The 12,756-nt window shown below is 42.5% G+C and overlaps 1 protein-coding gene across 1 annotated transcript; it reads right to left on the bottom strand.

The window, feature by feature from the left end:
* Positions 1 to 465: 465 nt before the first annotated feature.
* On the bottom strand, positions 466 to 8,082 carry LOC308699421 (uncharacterized protein). Its single transcript, XM_081380212.1, has 3 exons — positions 8,065 to 8,082; positions 1,171 to 1,435; positions 466 to 588 (listed from the first exon to the last, which is right to left on the bottom strand). The coding sequence occupies exons 1-3, from the start codon at positions 8,072 to 8,074 to the stop codon at positions 561 to 563; spliced, it is 303 nt and encodes a 100-aa protein (XP_081236338.1). The 5' UTR covers positions 8,075 to 8,082; the 3' UTR covers positions 466 to 560.
* Between the last annotated feature and the right edge of the window lie 4,674 nt (positions 8,083 to 12,756).

Here is a 12,756-nt window from a genome sequence, read left to right as displayed (position 1 = left end):
TTTTCCTGGTTTTTACCCCTTTAGTTCCCCCAACTTTACACTTTGTTCCCTTATACTTACACGTACGTACTTTATAGGTACACTATAATTACCAAAGGTTATGCTGTAAATTTGTTTTACTTAGGCAGTACTTTGCAGTTGAGGTCTTCAAGGGTCCACTTGGATCCGAAATCCTGAAGTCCGACCCGACCCGGTTCGGGTCCAAAACTTCGACAAGTGCGTTGGACACTAGTCAGATTCGATATTAGTGGCCTCGGGTTCCGGGTAATTTAAAATAAATGTGCACCGACTGGACCTGTGAAGACCCGAATTCTTTATAACTATAATGGGCATTTAACAAAATGTTATTATTTAAAACAATTATATGGCAACATTATTATCTCACGTTTTCTAAGTTCTCTCTGAATCTGCGCTTCTACATGCAATGGACTCTACTCACGATTGCTTCCGCATTTTGACTGAGTTGCTCCACATTTTTTCCTATTGTTTCAACAGGTGCTGTCAGCATGGATTTTAGAATCACTGCTGGCAAGATCTTCCACTGATTACGGTGAGCAATGTCAATAGAAGTGGCATCTCTCACACCCTCTAGTAAGAAGGAGAAAGGCTTTAGATCAGATGTTTCAAGCTATGTCAACAACTTTGAGGGCAAGTATTCTCAAGCTAACAAGCTACCTAGCTTTGTTTGTGACAGTTCATACTCTAGTTTTCTGTTTAACCTTATTATATCTTCTGTTTTAATAGTTTCACTAATGTTATTATATATTATACTAGTATAATAGTCATCCAGTTTAGTTTTTATCATGCTATCACTTTTATTTTTCCAATCCACTGGTCCCAATTAAAAGCCAAACTCAGAAATAACTTGTATTCATCGGTCAGGCAATAATATTAAGTAATAATAAATAAGTAAATAAATAAATAAAAGTAATGGAGCAGCGGCCAAATCAGTCAGCAGGACACCATGATTTTTCCTGACTGAATGCGGGGCTGCAGGCTGTGGACACATCAATGCCATGGCAGGTTAGAAATAAAATGCCGTTGGACTCTGCCTAATTTTATCGGGTCTGTCTCGGGTCAGGTTTTTCTTCAGTTCACTTATTTCAAATATAAAAAAGTACTTAGTGCACCTTCAAGGCAGGTAAACAAGTGAAGTTGACCTCTCCTAACCTGCGCAGACTGGCAAAGTCCTGTTTTTTATAATAATCGAGTAGTAGCATAGTCCTCTCTCTGCATCTGCGTCCATCCACCTCAAAGTTCTCGTCCTGAAGGGTAGCAGTAATAATTTCACCCACCCTTGCCCAGATCCGGCCTGACTCTTTAGAAGTGAAGGGGTTCTGTGCTATCACCTCACGTAGGAGCAGGATGTCATGACGTGCTGAAAATCGCACCTGACGTTTACGGGGATAAGAAGAAGGTCCTGCAAGAGACAAACCTGCATATGGACAGAAAGACGCATATCTGTGAATATTCTTCCATGTACTGTGCATCAGCATTAATGTACCTTAGTAACACTATTATTAAAGTGAGGATACAATTACTGTATAGTCCGTACATGTTTTTTTTCTTATGGTGTGCTCAAGTAATGTAGAAAACATCGCATTTACCAGTTGAATGCACATAAACGCCGTCAGTCAAGTACGAGTGGTAAGCTAAGGATTTTTGCTGCCTTCACGTCGGAATAATTGTAAATTCGAGTTTCCAGGTTAAAAGTTGGATTTCAACGCCCTCTCATGTCATATTTACCACTGGGAAGCTCGGGGATAATTTTGATACCCAAGTTCCCGAGTTGGGCGTGCCATAAACATTAAACATGACGGAGGGGAGAACGATTGCTGCTGTGACTGGTATTCTTTATTAGTTATTTCACAACAGCTACATCGCCTACATCTTGTAATTAAAGTAATGCATATTTACATATACAGTAGGTAGTCAACCAGAATGCCTATTACCGCCAAGCTAGCTGATGTAATAGGTCACCAAAGTCACCACGGCAAAAATAAACCAGTCGCATTTCAAAGTCGTTTGCGAAATGACCGGCAGGTGGCGCAAAGGGACATTTTGCAAAACAGTTGCAATTGCCGCATTTTGAAACGTAAGTGGGGCTAATGTCAATTAACAGTAAGGATGAACTACAACAACTATATGGTAATTTCCAAATAAGCCTATAACAAACATGAAAAATAAAAAAAGAGCTATTGACATTTGCTGTAGCCTACAATAATGAAACAACCTAATATTTGGTGTAGTTGAAACTGCATGTTATAGTAATAGGCCAATTTTATTATTAAATAAAGAAAGAAAATTTGGTTAATGTTGTTTAAACAAGTGATACAAACATAGACTATTATTTGAACGAACAGTGAACTATTATATCTCTGTCTGTAGGCTATCTGTTTATTAAAAAACAAAAAAACAAAACACACACAGCACAATGCATTGTAAAAAAAACAACACATTTTTTTTCATTATTTCCAGAAGAATTAGACTGATATATATATATATATATATATATATATATATATATATATATATATATATATATATATATATATATATATATATATATATAACAAACAAAACAGAATAAAACAAACTTTTAGAACAAAATAAATAAACAAATAAAACAAATTAAATAGCCTATGCCTATACGCTACAACAGAATTGATTAAATTCAACGAAAGCAAAAAATAATATGTAATAGTAAATTTTGACCCGAACAGAGGAAACTTTTAGCACAGAAAATACAATCAAAAGTTAAAAATAGAGACGACAACAATATAGCTGAGGCCTATATTTCATATTGTAGACGTTGGTGGGCAACAGAAGCCTATTCTTCGGGGGAGCAGCGCAATAACAAACAAACATAAAATACACCAAAATACCATCATATCTCGCAGTCAGTGAAAATAAATTAAGTGCAATGACGCTGATTATTTTTACTATTCTATTGAGGAATGAGACGAATGAAGAGCGATTCTCTCTCCACTTCTGGGCTCTCTAGTAAATTCGGGGTTGAGTGGTAGAACTTAGATTTCAATGAAATGCAATTAAATGAAAATTACTTTCAGAATAAATCTCTCGATGTGTCCAAATATGCCCTGTCTTAATTAAATTATAAATATTGTAGCTAATGTTGCTATTTAAAGTTTTTTCATTTAAAGGTGCTCTAAGTGATGTTGGGTGACGTCACTTCTTGTTGACGTTTAAAGTATAGTCAAACAAAACAGAGACTAGCTGGACCCTCCCTCCTCCTCATCCGCACACTAACGCCCCAAACCCCACCCCCAAATCCTTCTTGTCGGTTATTGGCTGGAACAGTTTGTTATGTTTCGTGGTGCAGATTAGCCCAGTTTGTTTTTCTTGCCGTTTGTGGAGCCTGGGGTGTCTACAGAAACATACCACGGTCTTTTACAGTGTGTTCAGGGGACAGGCAGATAGCGGATGGTGAGGAGATGTTTGCTGTATGTGACAAAAAAAGTTTTGGCCTAAAAAACGTGTGACATCGCTTAAAAATAAATTGAAGTATTCAATCCAGTTGTTTCAACTGGTTTTTAAGAGTTTTAGAATGTTAGAGCAGTGTGTATGATTGTCAACAATCTGGCCTTATTTAAACATGAACTGTTGACGAAACGCGTTCATGCCAACTAAATGATACAGTGCGCTTTAATTCCCGATCAACCTCATTTAATTGTAGCCTAAGATGAATTCAACAAGGCATTCTTTTTCTTTAAAGCAACAAAGTCTAAATAATTTGTTCCAGTTGTTTTTTTGTAATTGGTGTGGATGACATCCAGTGCCATATACAGTATCATTAGCTGTAGGCCTATGATGTGTTTCTACCCTGAAACATTTCATTTCAATAGAGACCCGGCGCATGCAGTGAGGGAGACAAAATAAACTTTTATTTTGAACCAGCGCGTCTGCGAGAAAGAGGCAAAGAAAAATGCCCGATATTACTTTATGTTGCTTTGTACTATTTTCATTTTGTAGCCTACTGTTTTAATTGTAGCCTACACAGCAAAGCTGCAATTTTTTGGCAATATTAAAAAATGTTGCAAGAATAGGGTTCTGTACTTTTCATTTTGCTTCGCATATGGAAACGCTAAACTTGACTTAAATTAATAAACTGTCCCGACTCTTTATTTAAACCTTGAAATGTGTGATGCGGTTTTAAACTGAATTGATTTTAGTGTTCTTTTACATTTTCATTGTTTTTTTTTTATTGAAAGCAATACTATTTAGATACCCAGCGGGCACCTTGATATCAATTTGACGTAAAAAGTTAGTCAAGACTTGATCAAGATACTGCATATCATTTTAAGGTCAGTTTGAAAGGCAATGTCTTCCAGTGGTAATTTGGTGAAAAGAGAAAGTTAATACCCTTACTGAATTTGGTTTATGTATATGCAGGTCAATATGTTTGACATTCAGTTTACATCAAATCAATGTTATTGCTTTTGATGTCAATTTGATTTGCATATTTGACCATTTTTTTACGTTGATTTTGACATCAATTTGATGTCTTTTCAACATCAATTGCCCACTGGGTAGTCTGCTATTTTTTGTATAAGTAAACAAAATCAGTATTTTTTTCCTAATTTGTTCAATGCATGGATCTGTTTTGAAAATATTATTTTGTTGCTAAAGCCGGGTATCACTGTCAGTCATCTCAATTTCGTGAATGATTCACAAAACAATAATTTAGCAGATTAAAGACGAGGATCGTCATCTTCATTTTCTGGTGCGATCGGTTGATAATTGAGAATTTGCCTTCAACAGCACCTTCAGGTTTTGTTGTCTGTAGGCTACAGCGCAACAAGAGGCTCAACTGGAATGTAGCAAATTTATGTTGTAGCCTAATATGCCATAATTAATTAAACAAAAAGCTTGACTTTAATAATCTGTTATATTTAAGCATCAAGAACGGTAAAACATAAACGCTGTCGGCCAACATCGGTTAACAGCATGTAGGTATAGTCTAGGTTCAATGTTATCGTCAAAACGCCTATTAATAAAAATAACAGAAAATAACTCCGAAAAGTGTTTCGAATCAATAAATGAACATTTCAGAAGTTTTTATTTTTTGACAAATAGCCTATTAAACTACAAACAAAATTATGAGAATAGTAGAGCTGAGATTCGAACTCAGACCGTTTGAAGCACATGTTGTAGAGTAGACCACAAAGCTATCGCCTGAACTTTGATTTGTGAGCATGAGCTTAACTTCTTATTCTTACGCAAAGCCTCATTGATGTGACATTTTTCTATTGCAATGTTTTATGTTGAAATGTTTTCATTACTTATTAAAGAAAATTATGCTAATCATAACAACCTACTGTACTGTACCTAATGCTAAAACACAAATGGTGCTGATTAACATTGGTTAGCAAGTCATGACAATGTTTTAATTTTACAATCATTTAGATTTATTTCACTGTTATGTTTTAGTTTATAAACCTAGGCCTACTAACAAATTAAAATAACACGAAGTATAAGACGCATAACCATGACAAGCTAAATTAGCCAATAGAAAAACTGGGCACACAATGTTAACATTTAGCCTACGTTGCTTACATTTGCTGCAATAATAGAAATTTGTTTCAGTTCTAAATTTGTACTGTGATTTCAGTATTGGGGATTATGAATTCGTTTAACTATGTTTCACTTGAATTTATTTGCTACCAGTTCTCAACGAGCCGTGGCAGATAACACAATGAAAAAACTGACACTTTTCAAAGTCTGTGATTGAAGCGCGACTTACTGTGCGTTCACACCGAACGCGAACAGCGCGTCAAATTCGCGCCTGCCGCATCTAGTTATACGCTTGACCACTTTGTGTGCATTCGCGTGTCAAGAGCAAAATTGACGCGCGTAAAATCAAAAGTTTGAATTGAAATTTACGCGCGTCACGTGCGTCAGTTCGAAACCTGTTGGCGGCCATCTTTTTTTAGATGTTTATCGAGCATTAGCATTAGCATTAATCGAGAGAGTCACCGCTCGTATATGCTCTGGAGAGCAGAAACAGCAGCGTAGGGGACATCATGGCTGTACTCGGGTCCACCAAACCCTCCGGAGGGTTTCAGGAGTTTCACAATTTGCTCCAGGAGGTAGGTTTGGTGGACCTAACGATGAGGACGCTGACGAGGACAGCGTAGGCCGTATAAGCCTCGGCCTCGAGTGGTGGTCGCTGCCTGACGAGCCCGCGCTGTACAGCCCGGCGCGAGGTTCACCCTCGCCCGCACCCACCTAATCTGTCATTTATTTTTGTTTTGATAATAAATGGAGCCAGCCTCCGAAAGTGAAACCTGTCCTGTGATTTTTTTTTTTAGTTTTTATACACAAAATTGTGATTGTTGTCTTTACATTAGATTAATAAAGTTTCATATAATCTAGAATAGATATGGAATAAATAGCATTCAATAAAAAATGAGCATTTCTCATATTGAAATCGAGTTTTTATGTGAAAGATTTGCTTTTTTGTGCATTTTAGTCATATTACAAAATAATGTATTGAGGCCAAACATAAAATAACATTATAAACTGTCAGTTCACCACGTGATGCAGCAAGCAGGCTCCTGATTGGTTAACGCGGCGCGAATTGACGCAGAAGTTCAGATTTTTCAACTCGGGCGGCAGACGCGAATTCGCGTCAAACGCGTGAATGCACAAAAAGCACTAATAAAATCATTCGCGCGTAACGCGCTTAACGCACCAGACGCTCAATTCGCGCCATTCGCGCGAACTTGACGCGCGAATGAGGCGAATTCGCGTCAACCGCGCTGCGCTAAACGCCTCATTCGCGCCGCAGGAATTTTTTACGCGCGTAACGCGTCTTTGCTTTGACTTAACATTGAAATCACTCGCGCCTGACGCGCTGTTCGCGTCCGGTGTGAACGCACCATTAGTGGTAAAAAGCAGCCACTACACATCCCAATTATTCACTGTATGAATAATTATTTGAAGCACATTGTACAGCAAAAATAGCCTGTATTTGACTGAAATTTCAGAATAATCAGCAAGCTATCTAGATAGGTGAATGTTTATTGATGTCAATGAATGGGAGGCTAAATATCATTTTGGCTTTAATAAGCATTCTACAAAATAGGCTTCAGAAGTGGGAAATAGAAAATATCCAATAGCACATGCAGGCAGCATTTCTTTAAGCCCCATAATCTTATTTGTCTATAAATTTAATTTACTGGCTTTTTAAATTAAACATTTAAATTTAATTTATAACAAAATGCTAATTCCCTGCACAAAATATAATATATAATATAATAACAAAATATAATATAATATATTGTAATATATATATATATATATATATATATATATATATATATATATATATATATATAAAGTTTACAGTGGCTTCATAAATTTAGTTAAAAACATTAAAATTGTGTAGTTCATTAAGAGAATGTGCACCGCCATCTTGCTCCGTAAATAAGTAAGTAAGTAATTTAAACGCACCTGACGTCCTAATCAGGATTTCCTAACTCATAAAATACGAAATTCCCAGGAGGACTTGAATGCATCATTGGTCCAATAGTATGGTAAAGACTTTAACTAGTAAAGAAACATCATAGTTATCTGGAGAAAACAGACGTCATTGTCCAGCTCAGTTCAGTAAGTTCTCTGTCAATTTTGTCTTTGTGCATAACTATTTTGATTTTGACCATTATTTTTTACTAACATGTCACTTTTAATAAGACAAATACACTGTTTTCTATAATAAATATCGTCATGGTGCCTTTATTGACTACTGACACAACAGTGCAGCCTAGGCTTTTACAGCTCGTTAATTGTATGACGTCGCTTATAATTGTATGACATCTTAGTGCAATGCAGAAGTAAAGACTATATCTCCGCGGAGTCCGCACTACAGAGAATCTGAATAAAACAGGTTCTAATGATTATAGATTTAATAGAATCAATGCATTCTATTCTATTCTATTCAAATGTTGAATAGAATAGATTCTATAGATTCTAGATTTAAGACTACAATCAAAGATTCCTTTCTATTCAAATGTTGTGGTTTATCGGCATGGCAGGTCTTACCGCGTTCCATGTCTTCCCGTCTGTATTTGTGTCAGCTGATACGCACAAACTGCTGAGGTCACTGTACACGTCCGCTCACCAGTACAGGTTCCATTCTGACGTGTACCTCAACTTCTCTGGAAATCTGGCATAACTGGAAGATAAAGGAATGCAGGTGCACTGTTCATCCTCAAGAGGGCAGAAGATGATCAAATTAAGTGATTTTGACTTAAAACGGGTTCATTAACATGAACTGAGAATGAACAATACTTATTCAGCATTTATTAATCTTAGATAATATTAATTTCAACATTTACTAATGTCATTAAAATCAAAGGATGTATTTGTTAACATTTGTTAATGCACTGTGAACTAACATGAACAAACAATGAACAGCTAGATTTTTATTAACTAACATTAACAAAAATAAAAAATACTGTGACAAATGTATGGCTCATTGTTAGTTCTGGTTAGTAAATACATTAACTAATGTTAACTAATGAACCTTATTGTAATGTGGTACCAAAATATCTTAATTTTAAAGCTGTGTAGTCAGCAAATTCTTCTTTTTAGTCAGAACTGAACCAAAACAGTGCCATAATTGTGCCACTAGTGAGCAAATTCAAAAAAAAAAAAAAAAAAAAACAGTTGTGGCCCATCTGTGACCCTTAGGCCTATGCAATTCTTGTATGGTCAAGTTCTGTAACATGCAGATGGTCCATGTGGCTGATAGACCAAAAGCCATTATTTACCCATATTTACACCACTCTTATTTTTTTATTTAAAATGTCCATTACAAAATTGATTCACAGTCATTTTTTCTTTTTTATTAAAGAAAGCATTTCAAACAACAGAAGTGTGCTGATATTGGTAGTGATGTTGGAATCTATCTATAACATTCAAATTGAATATATTCTTTACAAGTACAAATGAATGTGTATGGTCTCCATGGTCGCATCAGGGCAAACAGGAAGTTCTTGGCCGACCTCCGTGGTCGCATCAAGGCAGACTCATGGACCACAAGGCTGGGCTCTGGGACAGTAGCTGGAGTGGATTCATGGACTGAAGTGGACTCTGGAGCGGACTTTTAAACTGAAGTGCAGTGCACGGCCCAAACACACCAAATGGCCATCGCCGTAACAGGGAGTACAGTTGTCAGTGGGACCACCTCTGAGACCTCCAGGCTTGATGCCACTACAGAGATACCAGCTGCATCAGCGGTGTGTCTTATATGCTAGATGGCAGTCTCAAACGCCTAAGGGTTACCTTAATGGCTTCATGTGCAAAGTTCATGACGCCCGGGAACACTGACGCTTTGGCATAACACCCATGATGGCTGGAGACTCTAGCATGGCGTCCATGTCGGCTGGGGGCTCTGGCATGGTGGCCATCTTGGCTGAAGGCTCTAGTATGGCAGCCATGTTGTTAACTGGCTGTGGTGTGGCAGCCATGTTGTGAAATGGCTCTGGTGTAGCGGCTATGTTGTGAAACGCCTCTGGCGTGGGAACCACAGGGAAGGAAGGTACATATAGCATAGGGCTAGCGATCATTAAAACAGGATATGCTGGTGATCGTGGTGGGCCAGGTTCCAAGGTGCATGGTGTTGGAAAACAAGGAAGAGTCTTCACAATGAGATAATAAACAGACAGGATGCAATGAGTGTTGAGTCCGGGCAAAGGAGAATGGGTAATGCAGTCCATGACTGAGTAACAATAGTCTAGGCCTCTGGTGGCTATCAAGGGCACTCCAGCTGGTGATTGCAACACTTGGCTCTTTAATTAATTAAACATTTTCTGTCCTGACTGGGATTCTACTGGAGATCCACCAATGTTGTATAACCATCATATTTAAACTGCCTAACTAGTGTCACGGTCACGTTCTTCAGCCTTCATCTGTGTGTGCACTTCATTCCCCAGAATCCTCCATGGCGCACACCTGCACTCACTCACCCAATCACCAATCATCATCACCTGCACTCCCTCATTAACCACCCTTTATATTCAACACTCTCCCTTCACTCCTTGTCTGGTCTCGTCGATGTTCACCTTAACATGACCCACAGACTTCCGAACACTTACCTGGATTCCTACCTGTCATTTCATCCTCTCCAATCCATCCTGCCTGCCATCCTGTTCTGCCTTCAGCCCGACATCATCTGCAAAGAGAAAGAAAGACAAGGACATTACCAACCAGCTAAGCATCCACTGTTATTCTGTGTTTCTGTTACTCACCATCTGTCTGCATCTCCACACTCCCTGAAAATAAACTATTAACCTTACCATCTTGTCTGCATCCTCTGTAAAACCCTGACAGAAGACCAGACCCACACGAAGCATGGAAGTTGCTCACTTCACCCTAACCCCAGCTGATCGTCTGATTCATTGTTTTCAAGATGGCTGCTCAATCGAGGAATATGTCGCCGGCTTTCTGGAGCTTTCTGTTGGGGTAAGCTGGACAGATGATGTCCTAAAAACAGTATTTTGGGGCGGACTGGATAACCATCTGTACCAGCAAGCTCCAGCGGAGGCAATCCCAGGCTCATTTGCCCAGTATCTAGATCATGTGTTGAGGTTGAGTGGCTCAAGGTTCACCGTAGGTGATGTTGAGGACATCGCCACTCAACCACCATCTCCAGCCATCTTCACCACGCCACCCATCATCATCCGGAATTCAGTCACCAGCACTAGCGAGCCTGCATTTGACGCCAGTCCAGCCGAGCCTGCACTTCACGCCAGTCCAGCCGAGCCCGCACTTCACGCCAGAGCTGCCGAGACCAAGGCAGTAGGCGTCGTGCCCGCCGCCCCTGAGTCTATGAGCGTCATGCCCGCCGCGCCTGTGACTGACAGCGTCGCCTGCCCGCCAGAGCCAGAGCCCGAGCCGGTCGCCTGCCCGCCAGAGCCCGAGCCGGTCGCCTGCCCGCCAGAGCCCGAGCCGGTCGCCTGCCCGCCAGAGCCCGAGCCGGTCGCCTGCCCGCCAGAGCCCGAGCCGGTCGCCAGCCCGCCAGAGCCCGAGCCAGTCGCCAGCCCGCCAGAGCCAGAGCCGGTCGCCTGCCCGCCAGAGCCTGTGAGCGTCGTTCTCCCCGAGCCAGAGCCAGAGTTTTCAAAGCCCTCATCGCTGGTCCTGTCCAGCTCAAAGCCCTCATCGCTGGTCCTGTCCAGCACAAAGCCCTCATCGCTGGTCCTGTCCAGCACAAAGCCCTCATCGCTGGTCCTGTCCAGCACAAAGCCCTCATCGCTGGTCCTGTCCAGCACAAAGCCCTCATCGCTGGTTCCGTCCAGCTCAAATCCCTCTTCATCGCTGGTTCCGTCCAGCTCAAATCCCTCTTCATCGCTGGTCCCGTCCAGCTCAAAGCCCTCATCGCTGGTCCCGTCCAGCTCAAAGCCCTCATCGCTGGTTCCGTCCAGCTCAAAGCCCTCATCGCTGGTTCCGTCCAGCTCAAAGCCCTCATCGCTGGTTCCGTCCAGCTCAAAGCCCTCATCGCTGGTTCCGTCCAGCTCAAAGCCCTCATCGCTGGTTCCGTCCAGCTCAAAGCCCTCATCATCGCTGGTTCCGTCCAGCTCAAAGCCCTCATCATCGCTGGTTCCGTCCAGCTCAAAGCCCTCATCATCGCTGGTTCCGTCCAGCTCAAAGCCCTCATCATCGCTGGTCCCGTCCAGCTCAAAGCCCTCATCATCGCTGGTCCCGTCCAGCTCAAAGCCCTCATCATCGCTGGTCCCGTCCAGCTCAAAGCCCTCATCGCTGGTCCCGTCCAGCTCAAAGCCCTCATCGCTGGTCCCGTCCAGCACAGAGCCCTCTTCGCCGCTGGTCCCGTCCAGCACAGAGCCCTCTTCGCCGCTGGTCCCGTCCAGCACAGAGCCCTCTTCGCCGCTGGTCCCGTCCAGCACAGAGCCCTCTTCGCCGCTGGTCCCGTCCAGCACAGAGCCCTCTTCGCCGCTGGTCCCGTCCAGCACAGAGCCCTCTTCGCCGCTGGTCCCGTCCAGCACAGAGCCCTCTTCGCCGCTGGTCCCGTCCAGCACAGAGCCCTCTTCGCCGCTGGTCCCGTCCAGCACAGAGCCTTCTTCGCCGCTGGTCCAGTCCAGCACTGAGCCCTCTTCGCCGCTGGTCCTGCCCAGCACCAAGCCTTCACTGCTGGTCCTGCCCTGCACAGAGCCTTCACTGTTGGTCCCATTCAGCTCAACGCCCTCTTCACAGCTGGTCCTGTCCAGCTCAACGCCCTCCTCACAGCTGGTCCAGTCCAGCTCAATGCCCTCCTCACAGCTGGTCCTGCCCAGCACTGAGCCCTCTTCGCCGCTGGTCCTGCCCAGCACCAAGCCTTCACTGCTGGTCCTGCCCAGCACAGAGCCCTCATCGCTGCCCAGCACAGAGCCCTCATCGCTGCCCAGCACAGAGCCCTCATCGCTGCCCAGCACAGAGCCCTCATCGCTGCCCAGCACAGAGCCCTCATCGCTGCCCAGCACAGAGCCCTCATCGCTGCCCAGCACAGAGCCCTCATCGCTGCCCAGCACAGAGCCCTCATCGCTGCCCAGCACAGAGCCCTCATCGCTGCCCAGCACAGAGCCCTCATCGCTGCCCAGCACAGAGCCCTCATCGCTGCCCAGCTCACAGCCCTCATCGCTGCCCAGCTCACAGCCCTCATCGCTGCCCAGCTCACAGCCCTCATCGCTGCCCAGCTCACAGCCCTCATCGCTGCCCAGCTCACAGCCCTCATCGCTG

This window comes from Scardinius erythrophthalmus (assembly GCF_964197995.2).
Source record: "Scardinius erythrophthalmus genome assembly, chromosome: 12".
NCBI classification, from domain to species: Eukaryota; Metazoa; Chordata; class Actinopteri; order Cypriniformes; family Leuciscidae; genus Scardinius; species Scardinius erythrophthalmus.
Note: the sequence above shows the minus strand (reverse complement) of the source record. Positions and strands in the feature narration are given on the sequence as shown.

Excerpts from the sequence above, each read along its gene's own strand:
- LOC308699421 (XM_081380212.1), bottom strand. Across the intron at positions 589-1,170 it reads GACTTTGCCAGTCTGCGCAG|AGGGTGTGAGAGATGCCACT; the intron begins GTTAGGAGAGGT and ends CCTTCTTACTAG.